We start from the raw sequence: 25,902 nt of genomic DNA on the forward strand, positions 1-25,902 counted from the left end.
CGATAAGACTGCCGAGCGCCGGATTCCTGTGCCTCGTTTTTGCTTTCGTTCGGCTTCTAACTATCGTGCGAGCCTCTATTTTTTTTTTCTTTTCGTCGGGTCATTCAGCTGCCTGTTCCGCTCTTGGACGCGCACCGTGCCGGCATTCTTTCTTTTCTTGGAGTTTCTATTGCGCCGCGTTGTTCCCGATATTTACTTGGAACGCGAAGTTTGGTGAGATGGTGTGCAATCTCTAATTGCCATGATTTATGCCATTATGTAGAAATCACGATGGTGGATGGCACGGGGGGGGGCGGACGAGGAGTTTTTGTGTCAGAATGTAATGGAAGAAGGGCCCGTAGTTTGCTATGCTTTGCAAATCCAATTTACGAGGAAATCTAGCCTGTGGAGGGAAAATTTATTCCACATCATCATGTTTCGTATCTTGCGGTTTTGCTATTGGCAAAGAACTGCATCTCTCTTCGTTAAGAATTTTCGATAATATTGGTAGAGTGGCACGAAATGACGAAACGGTAATTATTTAGGTTTCAGCTACGCGATTAAATTGTTATTTAACATCCAATACACACAATGCCAAGAATAAATATGCTTATTTGTGATTAAAAGTTTTTGTTTTTTGTTTTTATGCTTTATGACAACATTAATCGGCATTAATAATAATTAATTTATAATTATGTGCATTGAATAGGATAAACGGAGACGATAAGTAGCGCTGTATTACTAATGTTTAATTTAACTTGTAACAAGGGCAAACGACTCGGTACTCTAACGCTACTATGATAAGACGTTACAGAGTAGAAAACCGCTACGTCCTGACGTCACCGAGTGGAATGTAAATCGCTTGAGCGATGAAAATTTTCTTTATAAACAAACGGTAAAGGCAGCGTCAATCCTCACTCATAAATAATACACATTAAATTTGTCATTCGGTTTCGAATTCAAGATACACGCAATCATGGTTTTCGCCACCTCCGATCTCACTCCACTCGCATTCATACACGCCTCAAACATCCTTAACACACGGTTTTTATCGACCCACCGACGACTCCACGCATTAAACAGCTACGCGAAAATCTCATTGCTCAAACACACGAGACTTCATTTGGCACTACTCAATCTTTAAATCACCAAATTTCCTTGCATTGCCTTCGAACGGAGAGCTGCGCAACTCGATCATTTACCTAAGTTTTCCGTTTAAAAAATCGCCAGAAAAAGTGGAACGACATACTCGTGCCCTACCTCCAACATCCTTTCCTTACCCACACGAGCTAAGATTCATAATACCCGTAGCATGTGAGCGCGACACCTACAAACTCTCGTGACGTTCTCGCGCCACAATGCCAATGTCAGGTATCACACTCGAAGGCGGAAGTTGATTCGGCAACTACGCGCATAACATTGGGGCGCAGCATCCGAAGCCCTAGAGAGCCGTCCAGGTACCGGCTAGCTAGGCTGGAGCGAACCGCTGATCTCGCGTCACGATTCACAAGACCCCCCGGAGAAAAAAGGGGCCCGAGGCGGCGTGCTTCACTCGCCGCTTGGAAAGTGCACGAGGAGCTCGATCCCGATGGGAACCACTGGCCGGAGAGGAAAGACCGTCCGCGTACTCCCGGAATAACTGTTCAATAATTATTACTACCTGTCCGGGAAAGTAGTGGCGCGCGAGGCCGCTTATATCGCTATTGTACTTTCTTTTTATAACCTTGCGCCGCGTGGATGCATTTTCCTGCTTTCAAGCGCTGGCTCGTTGCTCCACGCCGCCGTTTCGCTCGAGCGGACGACGGGCTGCCAGAGTGCTTTACGAATTTTTTTCCGTATTTCGGAAGGCGAACTTCTTCGCCCCCTTCGGCTCCCACAGCCTGACATGAAAATTCGGGGATTAGGATAACGCGCGCATCCAACGAAAGGCTCTCGATCAAAGTGTCTCATCGACGCGCAATCGCTTTCGAGCCCCGCGACCCCCCTGGAGTAATAATGTTTAAAGCTCGCTCGGCTTTATTTCGATCCTTCTCGCGCGGGTCCCTTTCGTAAGCTTCCCCGTCCCAATAATCCGAATAACCCAAACTTGCCCTCCGTACTCCTGATCCCTTCAACTATATTCTCGTACGCCTCTATTTCGACAGAACAATCGTGCACGACCGGGCGCGCGCAATATTCATATCGAACATCCACGTGCTACGTATTCGTCGCATCACCGCCATGGTGGGCGTAAGGACGCGAGCGAGAAGGGGAGAGACGGGATCGTTGGAGCCGGTCGCCGATATCGGCGAATGGCGTCCTCAGTCATCGTCAGGCACTTTGCACACCAGCGTCCGTCGGCCCGAGGCGTGGCCGCGCGACGTAACAAACTCGCGCAATGCAAGGACATGTTCGCACCTACGCTCGCTCCCAACGGTCCTTGTCGTCTACCTTCTCCACCTCCGTCTCCTCCACCACCACCGCCACCACCTCCTCGCCCTCGTTGTCTCAGTCGTAGCTATCGACCCTGCCGTCCTCGTCGTCGACGCGGTCTTCACTGTTCTCGACGTAGCCGATAAATCGCGCGCACGCACCGTCGCACGGCTTGGCTCGAACTGCGAACGCGAGCGGCCGCGGACGCGTCGTCCACCAGGTCTCGTCCCGTACGTGGGTATTCCTCACGGTGTGGGGAGCGCGCGCGCAACTTCTCCGACCCGCTCGTGCACCTCGCCCCTCTCGCTCGTTCATGCGCTCGGCCGTTGCTGCCATCGCAGCTGCCAACACCACCACTACTACCACCACCACCATCACTACCACCACCGCCACCATCATTACCACCACCGCCACCACCGCCACCACCGCCACCAACGACACCAACGACACCACCGCCACTTCCACCGCCTCGAGTACAGGTACTGCACGACAGGACGAGAAAAGCATCCACCCCGAGGGCCAAGATGGGATGCTGCCGATGATGATCTATAATAAGGCTGTCTCGAACTTACCTGAGGATCGGCCTTCCGGCTTTGAGGCTGGCGGCGACTCGGGATTTAAAAGATATCGAGTAGGCGTGAAGGACACGATTTCTTTCTAATGCTTCCTCTTGCTGCTCCTTATCGCATTGGCGTATTGGTAATTTGCACGTTCGTTGGCGTTTTTTTGCATTGGCTGCTGTAGCCGTCGGTCGTGACACGAGAATGAAAGGAAGACAGCTTTTTGGATTCATATTTTATAATTATTTCGTATACCTCCTGCCCGACCAATTGCCGCTCAGTCCTGCACGGTCGATGTACCAAATTTTCTTTGCGTACCTTCGTTAATTATATGCTAAATGCCGTCCAATCACGCGATTGAATAATTTTATGAGGAAATTTTGGGCACGAAATGATTTATGAGTATATTGATGATATAGATGATGGATCTATTGTTGTAGGACGACAAATAGTGAATTTAATCGCAATCGTTGTTTATTGATTACTAATCGGCTTATCGTTGCTCGCAATCGCTTACCCGCTGCTTTGATTACCAATCATATATCGCAATTTTTTTTCAAAAAATTCTGCTCTCCGTCCGTAATGTTCTTTTCAATGATTCCAACGATTATATTCCCGTGGGGGATGGCTGCGAATCGATCGATAAAGCTGTTTTAATATAAGAAATATAGACTCCATTAATATTGGTGTAAAGTAAAAGTGATAAAATTACTTTTCATACGGTCTTCCGTGTAATAGAAGGTTATCCAATGATTACACGACATTTACTCTTAATCATCCATATTTAAGAATTCAGAACCTGTATTTTATCCGAGAAACCATGCACTATAAAATTTTTAGATAATCTTGAGCCTATGGTTATGTAATTTCTCGACATTTCAATACAATAAGCTCTTTTTTACCAAATATTTCTGGCATGATCGATGTTTGAATGTAAGAGAAATACATTGCGTTACGTCTTTTCACGTTGATAAGAAAGTCTAACACAACCATATTTCTGTGAATTTGCGGTTTCTAATGAGCCGTGGCAATGCATTAAAATCAATAAATTTATCACTCGGAGCCGAAAATCCCGTGTCGCACTCGTTCACTACATCAATTGAACTAGCGTCCCAAAAGCCCGTAATTGCCGTGAGCGAACTACATTGGAAAATCATAAAGAGAATATTATTAGTAGCGTAGAAGGGGCATTGCACGTACGATGTGCAGCCGTTTTCATGTCGACCGAGGGGAGTGGAAAAAGAGAAGGAAGAAGTTGGAGAACTTAGTGCACGTCCTCGGCCTCTATCCGCTGGAACGAATTGTGGCCATGTAATTGTATGGGAGGCACAGCATTACCCGTAATGCAGGGTGTACAAACATTGCGGGGGGGGGGGAGCAAAGCGTTTGCCATACGAGCTATCGAGCAAACGGATTCGAAGATTCGCGATTGTTGCATCCTCTCTCGAAGTCGCCGCCCATTACCGGATGGACACTAGCAAATATTACCGAAATTATTATTACCCGTAGCACCAATTATTAATTAGATGGTACACGAAGTCCCTCGGAGCGTTTGGCACTGCTTAAACGAGAATTAATCACCGCCGAGTCTGGAATTAACGAGTGGCTTGTATTGCGTCATTATCCGGACGAGGCGTCGTATCGCGGATATAAACAACGAGGTCATTATTGTAAGGGCTGGATTTTAATCTGATAATGAAAGAAGAGATATGTGAAAGTGTAGATCCGAGTAACGAGTGAGAATTATCTCGTGAAATTGTAGACCTAGAATAATGGCGCGGATAAGTAGCGTTAGCCTGCAAGAGCAACTTTGTAAATTTGACGGCGTCCTTTTTATCGAATCTAGATCGCGACGTTTGTTTGTAAAATTCAGGCTGCGTGTTTAGCGGAGGTAACGATTAAGCAGCGCTTGGCGAGTAAGTCGAGCATCGTCGGTGCGCAATAACAAACGAACGAAAAGTCGCAAACGTTACGAAACGAAAACACTCGATCCACATATTACAATGTAATTTTTGGTATTAACGAGCATCTCTCGTGCACGCGCGCGCGCGAACGCACCACATGCACAAGGGCGGTGAGAGTCGTTGTTACGTGGTAAAATAACTAAGCCCGGAGAACTAATTATATATAGAACGGACAGAGTAGGTGCGTACGCGCGCACGCGCGCGACAGAGAGGGAATTACTCCTCGGCGGTGCAGAGGTGAGGAGTTGCGAGGGGAACGGTGAAAACGTAAACACAGCGTCGTACGGTTGTTCCGTAATACGAAGCGGTGTCGTGGACTGGTCGTCGAGGTGGAGGGGCGGAAGGAGTTAGGCGGTCGAGTGGGGCTCAGCAGCAGTGCAGGCTTATAGTTAATAGAGTGGGTGTGCGAGTGCGCTCGCGCACACGTACGTGAACGGTAGCGCGAGTAGTGGGGGCTACGCGTACCGAAACCGAGCACATGGGCGCGGTCGAGCATAAGCGCGATACTGTGCTGCCTTCGTCTACTATTCAAATTCGACGTTGAGGAAAGTGTTTACACTGGAAACTGCGTTTCTTTCTCATTTGCACGAGGCGGAAAAGTTGGGCGGAAGGAGGAACGAGCTTTTGGAATCGAAGGCTGGAGCCTTAGCTCGCGAGTTAGGATGAATTACGTAGCGATTGCGAATGCTGCATTGCTGGTGTTAAAAGGAAAATAAATTTCGGATGGGAGGGACTCGCAGTGGGACAATTGTTTTTAAAAACACCTGGCTGGGAGGAATTTTTGCTGGAGCATTGAAGAACGATGAGGGTCAGGCGAAAATTAATTTTTTTTTCGCTGGACTATGCTATCGTCTTTTGACGCAGGAGAAGGAAATTTGTCTCCGTGATAAATTGTGTAACATGGAAGACCGAGAAGGAGGGGTGGGTTTTCTTCTTTTGTTATTATAATTTTTTTTATGCTGCGCTTTTTATAGAAAATTTAATCGCCAAAATCTTAATCGCCATTATATTAAAACATGAATTTTTTATTCTGCAACGTGTCTCGATTTATTTCATAAAAATTGCCATATTAGAAGAGAGATGATTATACTGAAGAAACAAGGATTGTAATATGTCAGGCAAATTCTTATGCCATTAACTAAAGAAATTCTTATAAATTCTCTTACTTATAATTCATTGTACATGTTTGCTCAAAAAATTAGGCGTGTGTTGTGACATAGTGAAGCAAGCCTCTTCGAGTAAGAAACTTTTTAAATTGAAAACTTGGTATAAGAAAATTTCATATATAAATCAAGTTTTTTGTGCTGCACACGAACGAATTGAAATATTTTTTTATTCTTAACTTTCAATCATACTATTATTAAATCAACTATTAATCAAGGTGTGCCAGTCGACTGATTTTCTTAAATTTCTTTCTTTCTTTCTTTCTTTCTTTCTTTTTCGATATTAATAACCGCGTACACGCATCCGTTTCCTATTATATTAATATTATTTATTTCATGCAAAAATATACTGAAATAGTCTTTTCCTTAAACATTATATTACTTATTCGTTCCTTTACGAAGGTGCTTAATGTATTCCAAAATTATTATGTACGTTAACGGTAGTCAAATTGTTATTCTCATTTTCCCGATTTTCTTTAAGACAGAATTATAATAAAATATAATTTTTTTGATTAATTTAGTGTCTGTTTCTCCCATTTATTACAATATATTCACTTAGATTCGCTTAAATTAGTTTTTGAGTTCAATTAACAGCTAAGGTAAAGAAAAGTTAATTAAATGGATGGACGTTACATAATCTGCTGTATTGTTATTAAAATTATTAATAAAATAATTTTTAATGAAAACAACATTATATATTGATGTTAATTTTTACAACGATGACTCAATGGTTACAGCTTAAAGTATTAAGCAAATATTAGTAATTTGCAGTAATTGTATGACCTACTTTTCGTATGAACTTATAAATATTTAGTGCTCTGGAGTACCATTTACAAGTTTATTAGCTCTTAAAAGATGATGAGAAGTAGATTAAGTTTTATTTTAGATAATGTTGATCAGCTATATATTAAAACAAATTATTATTTTTGAATTCGAATATTTAATTTTATGTGCCCTTTCAACTAAGATTCTTTCAGATTCAATGTTAACTTAACGGCTAAATACATATTTTGTACAACGTCTGATTTTTTGCAAAATTTTTTATTATACAATAATCTATAAAGTTAATATTAAATTTATTTATAATGATAATTTAATAAGAGTAATGAAAGGCAATACTTAACGTTATTATGATTATTATTATAATTATATTCAATTATTATGATTGTTAGCGTTATTGTCATTATGATTGTTATTGTTATTCTTGTTATTGTTACGGGTATTATTATTTTTATTATTGAAAGTTATTTTTCTTCTTCGTCCTTTTCTCTTCTTATTATTATTATTATATGCAAAGATTTTTATGTTATAATTTATGTTACATCTCGTATTTTACTTTTCAAATACATACGTATTTATTTGCGCTCAAGTATAAAGGAAGACATATTTATTTATATTAACTCGATAAAAATTTTTAAAACGTAGACCTTTTAAGTTAAAGCCTAAAACAATTAAAATAATTTCCTGCTATAATAGACTCGAATTTATATTGAAAAGAAACTGTTTACATATTTTGCAATGAATATTATACTAAATATTATAATACGAAAATTTTTCCGGTAAAGTGATTTTGTTTGAACTATACTTTTTCTTTCAATCGTGATGCAAACAGAATGGAGTACAAGGTAATAGAAACCGTATTCTCTTACATTTTATGTGAATGGAACGAAAATCTGGTTTCGTGCTAACTTGATACGCGCCGTGGAACTCAGGGCTTCCATGCACCTGTGGAAAAATCAATTATTAGAGGTTTCTGCACATATTTATTGTTGTATTAAGTACACAATTTATTGATCATTCTCTGAGTTATTGACATATTATATTCGTAAGCTTAAAATATTCTGAACTTGAGTAAAAATATATTAAAAAATCTGTATACATAAATGAGTATACTTATTTATCATTATAATATTATAATTTGTACGGATCTATGATACATTATGAAATCATGTCTTTGATATTAGAATTAAATAAATTTATTATAATATCTATGTTTATAATAATGAATGTCACATTAAAATCAGCGAAATAAGAAGACGCAATAAATTATGCTATGAAATAATCCTCCGAACTGTTTCCAAACGATTACATAAATCATAAGTAATTTAACCGAATAACATTTGAATTATGAATTAATACTATCAATGTAGTTAAAACGATTTGTCAGAAAATTTACGATTAGACTGAAAAAGAGAATGCACACTTCCTCAGGTAAGTAGATTTTTGTGTAGTCAGTTAGCATAATAAAATCCTTACACGTTCCGTAGCTTTCTTCGAAAAACGCGAAAAGTCATAAATGCAAATTTATTTACGGAGATTCACTTTTTCACATTGTATTTCAATAGTCTGTACTCCCATAGCGAAAGTGTAAAAATATTGCATAAGCCCGCTTATTACAAAACATCAGCTTAATCTTTTCCTTACTGACTGTACTAACAGGCTTAGTAAAACAGGATCGACTTTTAAAAAACCGTTGTGCTATTGACTTGGGAAATGTTGTCATTAAGCGCCTACACTATGCACACGACCAACATCTTTTGCACGATCATGCAGAAAAAATTGATCGTGCGTAGGGTTGAAAGGTAGAACAACCACTTTTGAAAAAGAAAAGAATGGCGACCGGAAGTGACGGGCTTATCAGAGGGAGCTATTAGCTGAAATGTTCTTAAAATGTGCTTTTGTCATGAGAAACTTTATTCTGTATTTTACCTTTCGCGATGGTTGATATATGACTGTGAAATTTTTCTGTGTTTGAAATGCTTTTAAAATTTGATTCATTGATTTACATAGGGAAATTTTAGAAATGAAATATGATGAAGCAGGACAGGTGATTATTATTTTCTCTCTCTTTTCAATATATCATTAAAATAGAACATTAGCAAGGTGATAAAAATTTTTTTATTGTTTTTGTCGAAAATTAAGAATATTTACGCGATTATTTAAAACTTCGAATAAGCTTAAGGCTTAATCATTGTGTTTAATTTTCAGATGAATTTAATATTATGTTCAAAGAATGTCAAATAAATTGAAATTTATTATCAATATACTATAGATGCTTTTAAGGACAAAATTTTTTGTTTGGATATTTTCTAAGTATTTAACTAAAGAATCCCAATTATATCTAACTCATTTGTTTTACGTATGATTTAATAAATTCTATAAATCAATATATTTAACATAAATAAATTCAGTAAAATTTCAATGGACATTTAGAATAGACATGTAGAGTAAGGTAAAAATTGTCATTTACAAAGTGTTGGAATATTTATTTTAACACTATTGAGATATAAAACCAATTTTTCCATTTACTTAAATATTTAATTTTACATCTATTTTAGATGTATTTTAGGTTGGCATATTCTTTATTATTACTTTCAAAAATGTATTGAAAAAGACTTTCGAATAAATTGTTGATAGATATTACCGAATTCTTCTAGAAGTTAATATTAATATGAATACGTAACGTAGAAAACAATGTGTAAATAAAATCATTATTTTCATAGATAGTAGAACAAACGGATAAATGGCTAAACGAAACTAATTACAAATTGCATTCATTTGTATGATTTACAAGATAATTACCAGTTCTAGCTTTCCGATTCAAATCTTGTTTATGTAAGTAATAAAATCAGCTGCTGAATTGCAGCATTGAAAAAAAATTGTGATCAAGGGTGGCAGTCACCCGTAACGTATCACCGAGGTCAAGTAACATTAATTGATGCACATTATAATAATGGACATCATGATGTACAATGAAAATACTTCGTTCTATTAATCATACCAACTTACACGGTGATGACTAAATCAAGCATGAATTACATTGTTGTGTACATATATTTCTATACAACAAGCAATAGATAGATTTCATGAAAATACCTTCATTCAATCGACACTATTACATTTAATCACGATACATACAGTCTTTATGTATTTCCACTGTTGATGTAATTAAATTGTTATTTACAGATTTGAAATATATGAATAAATAGACAACCTCTCATTACATCATCATTGTAAATTTTATATTTATAAATTTAGTTTGCAAATATAAATATATTAGAAATTGATATTTTCTACGCCCTATCGCATATAATTTTCTGTAGATTGTCAAAGTTTTAGACATATCTAAGTAGATCTGTAATAAATTTATTGTTTTACTTTAGAATCAGCCGTATAAATCAGCTAAACATTTGAATCTTTAAACGTAATGCCAATTACATAAATATAATTAATTATAATTATAAGAATTAATTACACATTATAATATAACTAATTTGGTCTATAAATTCGTAATCGTAGTTATAATAGTTAAACTAATAATCTTGTATATAGAAAGTATTCTATTTATTTTCTTTCCTTTTCATTATTGAACATAATTGTAAGGAGATTATTGAAGAAACAGTCAGCCTGAATACAATTTTCAATTGCAAACACTTAGTCATCAAGAAAACAAGTTGACGTCTAATTTATAAAGTTGAAGATGTAGATTCATCTTGAACAATTAAGCTTATTAAACTAAATTATGTTTATTTGCGGATGCGGATAAGGATTTTGATAAGCGGAAAAGGAAAGACAGTATTAAAACAGCTTATTTTTTTTGGTTTTTTGTCTTTTTTTTTAAGAACCCTTGATGATTGAGTATGAAATAGAAAGAAACGCGAAGTTTGAGAAGTTTTGAAAGAAAATATAAAATTTCTTTATAATATGTTGTACTATTTAGTAATAAAAGTAGTTCATATTAATACAAATAATAAAAATAAATGCGTTCGGTATTAAGGCATCAGTACTGAATTTTTTTGTCAACGTATCAAAATATTATACAACAATGCATTAAATCAATTTTTAATATGTTTTTAAAATTGATTTATTTAAAAAAATTTAATAACTCAACTAACATCTTAAAAAAACATGTTTTAAAATGTTGAGTGTACTTTTAATATTCGGATAATTGTTAAATTTTTATTTAAATAAATCATATTAAATTTGCGATGTTGTATGTTTTACTTTTATTGTTATACAATATGAAGTTGTTCCCTGCTATCGTTTATATTATATGTTATGATTACATTTACAAAAGCGTAACGAAAATAGTCTTACAAGTCAATTACAATTTTTTTTTACTAATATTAATTGTTTAAGCTAATTCACAAATAAAAATGACTAAACAACCAATAGAATTAATAAAGGATATTAATTATATTTTACGAATTGCTGAATTTGTAAGTAATTATACAATGTTAATAATAAATATTAAAAGTAAATTTTTATTAACTATAATATTTTTGAGGTTACCTGTTTATTAATAATAATATTATCGCGATGCGATTATAATATTTACCGAATGTGGGCCGTACATGGATGGCTTTTAATTTCGTCAGTTTATATAATTGGCTATGTGTTTGAAGATCCAAATATTTGGCTGGTATTTGTTTACTTTTTTACTTACTTTTATTATTTACTTTTTTTTTTTTTATTCTTACGTAATATGATAAATTTATCAATAATGTGAAATTGTCTATACATATTAATATATATTAATTTCAGGAATTCATTTTTCTAGTATTGTATTTCGTTATTATAATATTTGGTATATTTACAAGCTTAAATTATTATTGCATCATTCATATTACTTTTGGTACGCATATCATTAATTTTGTACTTTATTTTAATTTACAAAAATCTAAGTCTTTCCTGGTTTCAGCAGCAGCTCTACTCGCTACGGATATTGTACTTCTTATAATTGATAAACGAAATAAATAAATTTACTTGTTTTAAGAAAATGTATTTTTCATTTCAACATATTTATATAAGTAATGATATAATATTTATTTATTAATAACTATGAAAACATAAAGTCATTACGAGTATTGTAGCGATTTGTAGACTAACGATGTCTATTAACCATTCTTCATGTCTAAAATAATATCACATACGAGGCAAATCATTGATACTAAATGAAAATAATATTTATTACATATAAGCTTATTTAGAATTAAACATATAAATGTATATATGGAATAAATTTTAACAAACCTGTATTTAGAATTATAAATAGGTATCGTTCTATCAGTTCCGATTGCGGATCTAAAATAATGAAATATAAAAAATTTATATTCATTCAACAGCTTTGACGTTAAGTTGAAAATTAATTGAATTGAATGTATATGTATTTTCAATATTTTTTTATAACACTTAAATTATTAAATATATATTTCAAGGTCAAATTTACCAGTTGCATTCTGTTCGTTTCGTGACACTCCGAGCTTGTTCTGATTTATTTCTATATATGTTGTTGTTGCTAAGAAAAGTTTTACTAGGCTAATTATGAGTAAACCCATTTCCTTAAAAAATCGTTATATATTATTAGGTTAAAAAAACATTGAGAATTTATTTTATATGGAATTTCTCAATTTTTTTATTTATGCCGATAATTTTATAACATGCTAATAAATATATACTATTCATTATAAATATTTATAAAAGAAAGATTATAAAGAAGAAAGATACATAAATAATTATTAAGTTCAGTGTTATTTTAAGGTTAAAAAAATGTTGATATAAAAATACTAGAATATTAAAGAATAATGAGGTATGTATACTAACGATGATAAGTGTTTTTGTAAAGAAAATACATTCAATAAGGAGTCCAATTATAACGCTAAGAAAGGATTGATAATATGCACTGACAAATATTGTATCAGATAGTTGAGTTACGCTAACGACTGTAATGCTCATTATCTGCAAAGTACATACATTTTTTAGTTTATAAACATATATTAAAATTATGGTAAATTCTTGATAAATTAATTACCGAAACTATAAGCCTTAATACAAAATTTGGGTCTTGCAATATTTCCATGGAGGATCTAGTCATTTTGATACTTGATGTTGCAATATATTTAGCTCAAAATAGAAATAAATATACTTATGACACGTAACTATTATGAAGTTGTCACCTTCCCGATTATATAAAACATCGAAATTGAAATTCATTCGTTATATACAAAAAATTCGAATAATAATTTTGAGAAATCATTTATTTATCATAATATTTAAATACATATTTTTCTATAATATAAAAATATGAAATATTGATTACTTTAAAATACAAATAGTAGCTTACTAATGTGTAATTATTCTACGTAGGTACGCTTTACAGTAAAATAAAAATAAAATATTCTACTTATGTAGATAGATATATAATAAATTATAAATTTTTCTATATCATCGAAAATTATTACAAATATAATCAACTTTTCATGGTAAAAAGTTTCGTAAAGTGTATATTGCTATATGATCGTGAATTATTTATAAATAAATAAATAACTGCGCATTTATGAATTGTCGTATATTTCTATCGATTTTACGTATGTAAAATGGATTCAATGAATGATATAAAATTTACAAAATGTAAAATTAAGTAAATTTTCTACGTAGTCTTTTATGAATTTAATTAAATTCTTCTTTGGCGAAGTGTAGAAAAGTTAGTATCAAATCAAGAAGATATGTTGCACCTTCTAAGACACACAAAGATCCAAGGGCCAAGCCAACCTGATAATGAAATATTAATCAGTTTCTACTATGACGTTGCATTTATTATTAGTTTATTTATATATTTGAAACATAATCATCACAGAGAATCATTAGTTTTCGTACTATTTTTTTGTTATGCTTATTACATTTTTTATTATCAAATTTAAGTCCTTGGACTGTTAAATTATATATTAATAACATCAATAATTTCATTCATCTAATAAAAATATTAATTTCCATATTAATACGAATTACGCCTAAATATTAATCTTATCTTATTTACATAAGTATTATGTAAAAACATGTAAGATAAAATAATTAATAGACTTTTTAATAATGAGATTAAGTGTTATGCAAATAGTTATATTTAAACACTTAAAATATTTTTATTTCAAACGGAGTAACTCACAAATATTAATGCATTATTATTGGTGTATTTACATTATTTATATTTTTTTAACTCGAAATATATATTATATTTTCATATTTCAATAATATGATTATATAATGTATGCAGAAATTTGAAAGAATTTTGTACGAAGATAAAATATCTTGAGCAATAATAAAGAAGATATTTGTCCAAGTAAAATTTTTGGAATTTTCATAATGAATCGTAATACATTAAAAAATATTTATTTTCTTTTAAGAGCTTAAAATTGTTTCTATAGTTATTAAAAATATTATAAAACATTTCAAACCACAGACCACAGCCTTACCTGTCTTTCACCTGCAACGTGTAAATACTTATGTTCACCCATGTATCCATGCCAATAATGAAGTGCCGTTCCTCCAACCGCTATGAACATGAACATCCCTATGAAGTTCATGATGATTTCCTAATATGTGCGTAAAATTTTATATCGTTATGGCGTATTATTTTTTATTCGTGGTATGGACTGCATAGTTTTTAAAAATTCAATTACCACAAGTGACTTCTTCTGGTCCATGTTTCCAAAACAAAAACTAACCAATACCACACTTGTGTAAATGAAAAATCCTACGAATACTCCAGATGCAACTATTTCAGCATCTGGATTTTTCTCTTCGTTTAAATTCCATGTCCCACCAACGCCCAGAAATTCTCCACCGTATCCAGTTCGATAGAGAATAATAATTATTAAATTTAGTACCTAAAACATATTAATGTTTCATTAACTGTGACTAGAAGCGAATAACTAAAACCTCTTCTGATTCTTCGACAAATAATAGACAAATTACATAGTTTCATATTGTATTACAAGGATTTTATTAATTATTTACATAATTTATATATTTAATTATTTATTTAAATTAAGTATTTCTTTAGATAACTTAAATTAACAATAATATAAAAAATTTCAGTTCTAAAAAGGATTTTATTATTTATAATGTAATAAAAATATTTACTTAAGAAATTTAATTTATTTATATTTTATATAAGAATATATTTATGTTAGAATTTCCGGTATTATTATCAAATATTTCCTTCATTGTACAAATATTGCATTTATCAAATGTTAAAGAAATTTAATGGGGTGGATAAATCATCTCCAATTAAAATTGTTTATTTTGAGAAACAATTACAAACATTTTTACTCCGTTTATATTGTTTGCCCTATATATTACACTATAATTATAATTGGCTAATAGTATGTGATATCTACATACCCTATCATTTATTATACAAAATTTCATATAAGTACAGGTAATCAAAATCATTAGTATATAACTTTTTACATAAATCTCTAATTTAGGAACATAAATTGAAGGACCTAAGTGCTTTAGCTATGTAAATATTTAAATTTATAAATAAATTCGGATCTCAAAATTTATTACATACTTAGTATGCTTAAAATTTGTTTTATTTATACTTAACATGTTAAGTAAAATATTTTGTTTATGCCATTATCAATTGTAAAAATGTCTAATATAAACATATGAGATTACAGTTATGATACGTGTATTACGTATGTGATTCATTGTTATGATGATGAAAATAGTTTCATTCAGCAAACATTGTGCTTATCGCTTAACTGATACACCTTATGAATCACGCCTTTCCTTAAAATAGTTAGTTTATAGGATTGTAGCTATAGCAATGAGAAAGAATGCGTTCAATTTTTGAACATTATATATGTTTCTTTAATGCATGGAATATTTCTAAAAATAATATTAAATAAATTCAGAATTTTACTGAAAGAATATTTAATCTTATATTATTTAAAATATTCAAAATATTTAGTGTTTTAGATAGGTATATATATAAAAATAGAGCTTAGTAGAATATAAATTTTACTAATAAATTAAGAAGTTATTTGAAATTTGTATCTAAAACTGGTAAAAAATAGTAAAATATAATCTTTCAAATGACATGAAAGTTCTAAATTTAATGTAAATTATTTAACATAAAAATCAATTATTTATTAGCACTAATCAATTTTTTTTAACTAATTACACATTTTTTAAATAAGTTTAAGTGAAAAAGTTAGTATTTTTTAATAATTATCAATTTAGTAGACGAGAAAAAAAAATTCGAACGAATATTAGTTAGAAAAGCTTGATCTCGGATTAATAAAAGGGAGAAAGAGAGAGAGAGAGAGAGAGAGAGTAAGAGTGAGTGAGTGAGTGATAAATAAATAGTAGAGTGCACAGTTTTTAAAAGACATATCGATATATCGTTTATATTGTTAACGGATTGTTAGATCGCACGGAATCACTTTAATAATTTATATGTTTATAATTGATTAGTCACTCACCAACTTTAGTGCTTTAATCACTATAGTACCGATAGTCTGCACAGATACCATTTTCGATATTCTTACGGTTTCGGGTACACTTTCGTACAGAAAAGTCGTGTAACAGATCGTATAAAGGTGTAAAACGAGAGATGTACAGCAGTGTTTAGCGTTGAGAACAAAATTACAGAATGACAAAACTTCCTAGCCATCCTTATCTAATCTGATAAGGAACGTTCAGCGGCGAGCGATAAATATTCGTGAGGCAATAACGGCAACACACCTGCGCTTGCGCTTTGTCTTTATCTCGAAAGGTTTGTGGCAGGTTGTAAGACTTACAAAGAAAATGAAGAGTGAGAAGGGCTGGGAGAAGAGCGACAGATAGATAGAGAGTAGGTCTAGGTTTTTAAGCACAACGTTTTGTTTCCGGATCCAACTTGACTTTTTTCCATCTGTGTAACTCTTTAAGATCTCAGAAATGCTAATGACGTGTCTTTTATTACATTGTTTTTTTTTTATTTCTAGTTGATGTTCTTCTACTTTGAAATGAAAGTTTATCGAGTTTGTATGTATGAATGGACGAAAAGAAACTATAATAAAAATTTAAACATTAAATTTAAACATTCGATCACTTTAAATTATTAATATATTATTTTTGTTTAACAAAAAAAATCTGTGATACTTAAATCTATTATATTTACTAAATGAGTATGATAAAATGAGTAATTTCTTTTTAATTTTGTTTTAGTTGAGAAAATTTATAATTTAAATTAGTTGGGATAACTCATAAGCAATATTGTCAAACAAATAATATCTTTTTTCAAATATTGATAATTCATTGTTTATATATATTTCATCAATAGATTGTTAATACATTTCAATCAATATTATATTTATGTCGTAACAAGTTTTTTCAAAAATATTTTCCTCAATTTCATACCATTAATTTTGATATAATGACGCAGAATATAAGTAAATACTAAAGAAATTTTCAAAATTGTATTAGTATTAACGAATTATGATCACAATTAAATTTCATTTTATGTATATAACATTATCAGTTAAAAGGCAATATTATCTTAAGTAGCTGATTAGATTTACAATTAATTTACAAAATTGCAGATTTCATAAATGAAAGAAGATGAATAAAATACCAACTTAGTTTACTATAATTACAAGAGATAATAATTATAGAGATTATGTAGATAGTAATTATAAGATTAATAATTACAGAGAAATTAAATGTATTATGTTTAAATTTATTGAATTAAAAATAATTCATAGATATATTATTATTTACAGTTTCACAGTATTGTTCATCATGTATTGTTACTAATGTTATTAATTTTTAAAAATATAAATGTATATTTTTATTACCACTATTGTATTTATTATGTAGTTGTTGTGTTATTTATTAAAATCTGCCGTTGCAATTAAAAATGATCATTCGCATTATTTGAATTATGTTGTTTATATTGAATTTATAAAGATAATGCGATGTTGCTTTCAAAATTTTATTTTATTTATCGGTTAAAATTGTAACAATAAAAATTCATAACGGTGTCAGCATAACTAAGACCATATTAATACAACAATTAAATATTCGTAATAATTTATTTTAATTTCGAAAGCTTATTTTTATTGTTTTATATCAGTTAATACCCTATTAATAAAAAAAATATTGTAATTAGATGATTCTACATACTAAAAAGTGTATTGAGAATTAATTTTGGGCATTAATTAAATTAACGTATATTTAAGAATAAACGTACTTTTTTTTTTAATGCGCCACTGAATTATATAAAGCACTGAATTATATAAAATTATAGATACGCTTAACAGTTTAATAAAATTTTCTTGTTTCATGTAGCAATTGGGATTGGCAATATCCGAGGAACAGATTCAAGAGATGGAGAAGCACGTGAATGAAATTGATTTTAATGCTGCTGCAGAAGAAGAAAAAATACGGCGACATGATGTTATGACGCACGTGCATATTTTCGGCAATCAATGTCCAAAAGCTGCGCCGATTATTCATCTCGGGGCAACGAGCTGTTATGTTGGAGATAATACTGTATTTATTTATTTCATGTATTTAATCTTGGACAATACTTTTGGATGTTGAAATTCTGTTTTATCGAGAAATATTCTTTTAAGAATTTTCGTTCTTTTGTTTTTAAAAATGTTAACTAAAATATTATTTGACATGCACTGGCGAGCTTTTCGTATGCAAAGTTTTATAAAAATATGTTTTGCAAACCTTGACAATACTTGAAAGCACGAGTCATTAAATTTAAAGTAAAACATTTAATTTATATGTATGTAGTATGCAAGTCGCGCATGGCATTAATAAATGTCACGCACGTGACATTATAAACTAAGCTCCTTACAAATTGCATTTTACAGATGTAATCTTATTTTGCAAATTATATTGTCCTCATAATTTTATGTTATTTCTGTTGTGCAGGATTTGATAAATTTGCGCGACGGATTTGACATTCTTCTGCCGAAGCTAGCATTTGTAATTAATCGTTTGGCTAAATTTAGTCTTGATAACCGGTTTGTTCCAACCCTTGGCTTCACTCATCTACAACCGGCACAATTAACAACGGTCGGTAAGAGAGCAACTTTATGGATACACGATCTTCTCATGGATGAGCGAGCCATCAGTCGAGCTAGAAATGATCTACTCTTCCGAGGAGTTAAAGGCACCACTGGTACTCAGGCCTCGTTCATGCAACTTTTCAATGGTCGGTAAACATGATGTTAATCATTTCGATCTATTATTCAATCGTTAAATATCTTTCAAATATATATGCATGTGTGTGTAAATTACAATATTAAGTAACTTTGGTAAAATTTAATAAAATTTAAGTTAATTTTCATTGTTGTAGGGGATGGAGAAAAAGTTAAGAAACTCGATAATTTAGTAACGAAAATGGCGGGTTTTGAGAAATGCTACTCGGTGACAGGACAAACTTATAGTAGAAAAGTTGATATCGAGTGCTTAAATGTTCTTAGTTCACTCGGCGCAACAGTGCATAAGGTCAGTTGCTTGATTTTTCAATTATATTTTAAAACAAACGATTATCTATTGGTATGCATTTATAGTATTTAGAAATTGAAGTGAAATTAAATTAAAGTTACCGCGACCTATGGCATTAGAAGTTGACTGCATTATATTGAATGACTTTGATATTGCAAGGATTGCATAAAACAAGAGCGATTCGTCAAAAATTTGTCGTATACATATAAAAATTTAATGCTAACTAAATTACAGATCGTAATTTATCAATGATAAAGCTAAACACAGATAACACAGACGTCATTCCAAGGGCTCCTCGACACATATATGAATTAATGTTCGATAGAGTCACTATTAAAAAATAAATTACATAAGTAATACGATAATGATATTTCATGGTATACGGATAACGGCAGTGACCAGTCAATTACTCCGATAATTCTGAAAATAATTATTAAACATTTCCAACTACGAACTACGCTCCTCTCTCATTTTCCAGATTTGCTCGGACATACGCATCCTCGCCAGCATGAAAGAGATCGAGGAGCCGTTCGAATCCACCCAGATCGGCTCATCCGCCATGCCTTACAAGCGCAATCCAATGCGCAGCGAGCGTTGCTGCAGCATCGCCCGACATCTCATGACCCTCGTCAACAACAGTCTCCAGACTGCGGCAAACCAGTGGTTGGAGCGTAGCCTCGACGACTCGGCCAACCGGCGCATCACCCTGGCCGAAGCCTATCTTTCCGCCGACACCGTACTTATGACATTGCAGAACATTACCGAGGGCCTCGTTGTCTATCCCAAGGTCATAGGAAGGCACATTGATCAGGAACTACCATTTCTGTCCGCGGAGAATATCATAATGGCGATAGTCAAGGCCGGGGGAGACCGACAGGTGACATTCATCGAACATCGATACTCTTGTTCGATTCAATATCGATCAAATAGATATTTTCAAGAACTTTGAATTATTTCTACTTCGGCGGAAACTCGTTTCCGGGGGTATTATTATCCTGTCTAGCTATTGTCCATTGAATATTTGTAAAATTGATTCGTTGACACAACGATCGAGCAGTCACGCGTATTAAGATTTTTATTTTGTACACTCTATACCCTTCGACCGAAGCAGCGTTCCTATCTTTTCTCTTCAAACGAATATTTATTTGATTCTAAAACGAGTATACGATAATTTCCGATCTTGTTAGCTATCCATTGTTTTTTTAACAAAACGCATAATTATTAATACCACGAATAATATATTATATTAAACGAATATATAGTATATACATTATACGAGTTGCTATCATTAGTAAATATGAAAGGAAATTTCATAATTTAAGAAAGACAATGACGAGTAATTAGGTTCAATATTATAATTAGCAATTTTTTTTTTTTTTATTAATAAGGTCCGTGTGTTTTAGGTGTGCCATGAAAAAATTCGAGTTCTTTCGCAAGAAGCGGGCGCTCAGGTAAAACAACATGGCAAAGATAATGATTTGATAGAGCGAATACGAAAGGACATTTACTTTAAGCCTATTATGGATAAACTTGATACGATTTTGGATTCTTCGACCTACGTTGGTAGAGCACCGGAACAAGTAATGGAGTTTCTCGATGAGGAAGTTTATCCGATATTACGAAAGTATGAAAACATAGAATATAAGCCAGTCGAATTAAGTATATAAATATATGAAATTTTTTAAAATCATATTTATATATTGTAAATTTCTTAAAATTCTGCTTCAACTTTTTTAACTAATGATATGGTGATATAAGAATGTAACAAAATAAAATATAATTTTTCTTTATGCTTTTTATTTGACAGTTTTTGCTTGTGTGATAGACAGGAGGCGACTTTCTTTTTATGTATACCAAATTATGATTGTACGAAAATATTATTGCCTTGTAGGAACGAATCAAGATATATTATAATACGGGAAATACAATTGTAGAATAATTGTTAAACAGAAATGATGCGACCTTGAAAATCTTACAATTTTTATCATCAACTGAATATATTTATTATTACGCGCGATTTATTATTAATTTTACATTGTGATAGCGTGGATCGGATAAGAAACGGAAAATTTTCATAATCCATACATTATTTCATAATGTACGTTTGAAAAATTTTGACAAAACTTCAAATTAAGTTAAAAGTAAAGAGATCATGGAAAAGTAGAATGTAGATTTTAGTAGTAGAATAGATTAACGTAAAATAGATTAAGATATAAAGCTTAAAAGAAGTGCGATACAATATATTTTAAAGCAAATTAGGAATAAAGCTTTTTTCAAGTAGGAAATAGAAATTTATAGTGTTTTCTTACACAATTTTTTTACATGTTCCATAGATTTTGTTTTACGTTTAACAAGTTTCATATAAATATCTCCATTAAAAATAACACAGATAAAGAAAATCACACAGGAATATGGACTAGATAAGCAGAGTAAAAGAAAACGGGTTTATAAAGAAATAGAAGAAATATATAGAGGACAGAAAATTTGTACTTAAGATACAATAGTAGAAGTAGGTAAAATTTGTAAATAGAGAAGCATTAGAAATGTAATAAACTTATAGAATTTTTGGAAGAAAATAGTAAAGTAAAATGAAAATTAAAATTAAAAGATGAGATGAAAAAGATAAATAAATAAAATAAGAAATTAGATGTAGAGGAGAGGGAAATGTTGAATAAAAGTGTGTTGACTAAGAATCATATAGAATCGCAATGTAAGCAAGAAAGTGAGTTGAAAACATAGAAGATAACAGGAAAAGAAGAAAAAATGAAAGACGTCGATAAAGTAAATTAAAAAAGTTAATAAGAATAACAGTATGATAAAGATAAACTTATTCTAATTTTGAAGATGGCTTTCTAAATGTAGTACATATTTAAAAATACGTAGTATGAAGAGAAAAATGCAAAAACTGTAGATGGAAATTAATAGAAACACTTGTATTATAAGAATAGTATTTAGAAGGGAAAATAGAAAGTAAAAAGTAGAAAAGGGTATGAGAGAAAAGAATAAGAAAATGATACATTGAAAATGCAAAATTTATTATGTCGTGCAGACAGATTTAAAGAATTGACTTTAGAATAGAATTTTTGAAAGTAAGTTTAGAATGAAGAAGAGAATTTTTAAAAAATAATATAAACTAAAGGTAGTGTAGATGGAAAAAAGAATATCGTAGATGTTGAAAAGAAAAGTGAGTAAGATAATGAAGCGAATGTAAATAATTTACATATATTTAATATAAGAAATAAGAACAGGATAAAATAATAGCGATACGTTTATAAAGAAAAGAAAAAAATAACTATGAAGAGTATAACAAAAAGAAGAAATTCAGATACAGTTGAAGTAATATACAAAGATAAAGAGAAACACTTATAAAGAAATTGAGAAAAGATGAAACATAGGTCAAGTAGATATCTAAAAATAGAAAAGCCTGATAAAAATAAGCAAGCGTAGATGTAATATCTGTGTCGATACAATTTTAAATTCATTGGAAAGTGAAAATTGTAATACTGGTAGGTAGAGTCTCGAGATGAAGAAATACGTTAGTGGGTATATTAAAAAGAAAATTTAAAAATTCTCGTGGATGGGAGGTAAAGCGAGTATAAAGATAAGAATGAAGATAGAAAAGAAAGATGTGCTAATAATATTGGAAATAAGACACAGAGACGGAAAGAGAGTAGAGAGAGAGAGAGTAGAGAGAGTGTAGAGAGAGTAGAGAGAGTGTAGAGAGAGTAGAGAGAGTAGAGAGAGAGTAGAGAGAGTGTAGAGAGAGAGAGTAGAGAGATAGTAGAGAGAGTACAGAGATAGTAGAGAGAGTAGAGAGAGAGAGAGAGAGAGAGAGTAGAGTGAGAAAGAGAGAGTAGAGTGAGAGAGAGAGAGAGAGAGTAGAGAGTAGAGAGTAGAGAGAGAGAATAGAGAGAAAGAGAGAGATTTATGTACAACAGTTAAAGAATAAATGAGAAAAAGTAAAAAAGGAGTATAAAGAACAGTTTGAAAAGAAGTATTACGCCGCTATTAATAAGTCGACCCTTTTCATTGAGTGTTAGAGAGCATGAACAAAAAATAATAAAATTTCAATCCTCGCATTAAATGGAAATAAAAACAATAACAATCAATAAAAACAATGGGAAAGAGAAGGGAAAGAAAGCCATTGAATTTTAATAACGACGTCGCCAGAAAGACAAAGGAGCTATCACAGTAAAAGTTTGCTCAGCTGCTTCTGTTTACAATTTCCCGCTCATTAATGGACGCCAAATTATCGCCGAAACCAAAAGCGAGTGATGTCAAGATCTCGCGGTTTCCGAAGGGAACAGCGCGCAGCGAACCGAGCGATTATTCCTTAGCGATGCGGTAGCCGCTGAAGGTGGTGCTGTCGTCGGGTTTGCCTGCATCTGCGAATAAGGCAACCTGGTGACCTACGGCCATCCGCAGCAGGACGATGTTAGAGCCACCGCCGAGACCTGTACTCGCCACCGGCTGCCAGCTGTCGGTTTTGCTTAATTTGCGCTTGAGGCTCAGCCGGAGTTCCTTGTCCCCGTAGCCGACGAAGCTGAACTGATAGAGACCCGGGCAGTAGGTGGTGAAGATTCCCGTGGATGCCACGTACCCGACGCCCTGGTCAAGCAACGTCTCCGGCAGTATTACCCGTCCTTCCTTAAACATAACAAACACTTTTAATATATCTATTCTCGAATTGTTATTCGAACATTTGGAGCTACATGAACATGAATGGTCTCATCATTTCGTGAATATTTGTTCCAGACTTTTCTTACTCATTCTTCATGGTATGAAATAATTTCAAAATAATTTCACGATTTCGTTTATTTTTATATTTTGGTGTGATATAATAATTCGACATACCTGGATATTAGCTCGAGTACCGGAAAAAGCAACAGGTTTTGAGCAATCCGAGGCTGTGGCTAATTTTTGTGAACCGTTCGTTGTTATGTTGTCTGGTGGAATGGGACTTGTCGCCTTCACCACGACATTCGCTGTTAATATAATTACGGCCCACACTAACCTGCAAACAACAGAGTGTTTCTAATTTATAGAAAATATTTTTTTCTCTCCTTTCGATGGTTTGATCGTTTATTCATTTATCTTTGCATTTAACGATGCTAAGATTTGGGAATATATTGAATATTCTAGGCATTATTTATTTATCTAATGTTATCAATTGAAATAGGGAGATAAATGATATATCCCAAAAAATATTTTGCTATTTTTCGACACGTTCGTAAATGTAATACTAATTTAATAATTGTTCAAAAATCCAAAATGCAAGTTAAATACGAATGGAGTGAGGTTTATGAGGTTTATTTGTTCTATCATTGTCCAAGTGTGAGTTGTGCTTTTGTTCGTCGAAATATACAAAAATTCTTCCATATATTGATGAAAGCTGAAGAAGCCGTAAAATAATTTTGAATATCTAGCATATGTTTAATATTATTATAGTGATTGTGATTAATGTAGATGAATGTTTCATCATTGAGCTATAATAAATCCTTAATGAATAATTTAAAAATTAAAAAAGTAATGGTATCTCTAGGAGGTGTTTTTATTTTACAAAAATCATAATAAAATTCATTTTTGTCCATGACTTTCACTACCTCATCAGTGCTTTTAGACTATAACAAGTTTATATTTATTAGTTACATATAACAAGTATATTATTTATTAGTTGCATTAAGCATACGACGTATTATATATTCAATACTTAAAAATAATTTTCGCTTATCTTACGATTTTAATTTGTTGATTTATTTTTTAATGTATAATTCGACTATTCTCCAAAAAGGTTATTACTTCGATTTCCAAGAGTTCAAATAATTGTACAATTATCATCAATTATCAATATTTAATCAAATCTTATTTTTTATTTTTGTTAGATGCAATTATTTATTATTAATTAATATAATTTATGACTGTTAATTAAAAGTTATTTCATATCGTGTTTGTATTTATATTATCTAAAAGCCTATGAGGTATTTTTCAGTGTATAGTTATTATATGTAATGATTAGTAATAAAAACTATTTATTAAAAATACAATTTATAATAGCAATAGAGTATTATTTTGAACTATTTAAATGTTGAGATCAATGATACAGAAAAGCATGAGTCACGTCATTCAGTAATTCTGTAGCTTCTTTAAATATTTTATTGTTGAATTAATATTAGAATATTTATTTGCTTTATGTACGAAGTGAATTAATATATGCAAATATTTTCTTACAACATTTTCTAAACTTCCATAAAATAACATTTAGTTGTTGTGAATTTTTAATCTTTCAACAATTCTCGTTTCGATGATTAATTTCACATTAATATGTAACAATAACTAGTAATAAGATGGAAAAAAAATCACTTAATAAAATTAATATCTAATGGAAAAACTAAATTGATCGTTCGATGTTAGCAAGTGCAATCTCTGGCGGCTGTATGTGTTCAAGCATGATTGTATTTTCTGATTAGGTCGTTCCGCTTTCTACATGGAGAGAAAGTACTTATCGATCCTTGGTTAACATTTTCTCTTTCT

General features: G+C 31.9%; 3 protein-coding genes across 3 annotated transcripts in view; 1 reads left to right on the forward strand and 2 right to left on the reverse strand.

Moving 5' to 3' along the window:
- The window catches only part of Adsl (adenylosuccinate lyase), a 34,424-nt gene extending 13,254 nt beyond the window's left edge, over positions 1 to 21,170 (forward strand). The window contains exons 2-6 of the mRNA XM_011499461.1: positions 18,196 to 18,399; positions 18,793 to 19,075; positions 19,220 to 19,371; positions 19,850 to 20,248; positions 20,775 to 21,170. Of these exons, the coding sequence (XP_011497763.1) occupies positions 18,196 to 18,399; positions 18,793 to 19,075; positions 19,220 to 19,371; positions 19,850 to 20,248; positions 20,775 to 21,038 (1,302 nt within the window). The 3' untranslated portion in view covers positions 21,039 to 21,170. The remainder of the gene's footprint in view (positions 1 to 18,195; positions 18,400 to 18,792; positions 19,076 to 19,219; positions 19,372 to 19,849; positions 20,249 to 20,774) is intronic.
- Positions 13,490 to 16,531, reverse strand: Ssk (smooth septate junction protein snakeskin). The gene is made up of 4 exons (XM_011499459.1): positions 16,347 to 16,531; positions 14,535 to 14,741; positions 14,328 to 14,447; positions 13,490 to 13,629 (listed from the first exon to the last, which is right to left on the reverse strand). Exons 1-4 carry the CDS (start codon positions 16,395 to 16,397, stop codon positions 13,528 to 13,530), a joined length of 480 nt encoding a protein of 159 aa, XP_011497761.1. The 5' UTR covers positions 16,398 to 16,531; the 3' UTR covers positions 13,490 to 13,527.
- A 2,120-nt stretch (positions 21,171 to 23,290) lies between the features above and the next one.
- Positions 23,291 to 25,902, reverse strand: part of C1q-VP (C1q-like venom protein) — a 4,569-nt gene continuing 1,957 nt past the window's right edge. Inside the window, exons 2-3 of the mRNA XM_011499462.1 lie at positions 24,226 to 24,385; positions 23,291 to 24,018 (exon numbers count right to left, since the gene is read on the reverse strand). Of these exons, the coding sequence (XP_011497764.1) occupies positions 23,698 to 24,018; positions 24,226 to 24,385 (481 nt within the window). The 3' untranslated portion in view covers positions 23,291 to 23,697. The remainder of the gene's footprint in view (positions 24,019 to 24,225; positions 24,386 to 25,902) is intronic.

This window comes from Ceratosolen solmsi, unplaced genomic scaffold, assembly GCF_000503995.2.
Source record: "Ceratosolen solmsi marchali unplaced genomic scaffold, CerSol_1.0 scaffold35, whole genome shotgun sequence".
Taxonomy (NCBI): Eukaryota; Metazoa; Arthropoda; class Insecta; order Hymenoptera; family Agaonidae; genus Ceratosolen; species Ceratosolen solmsi.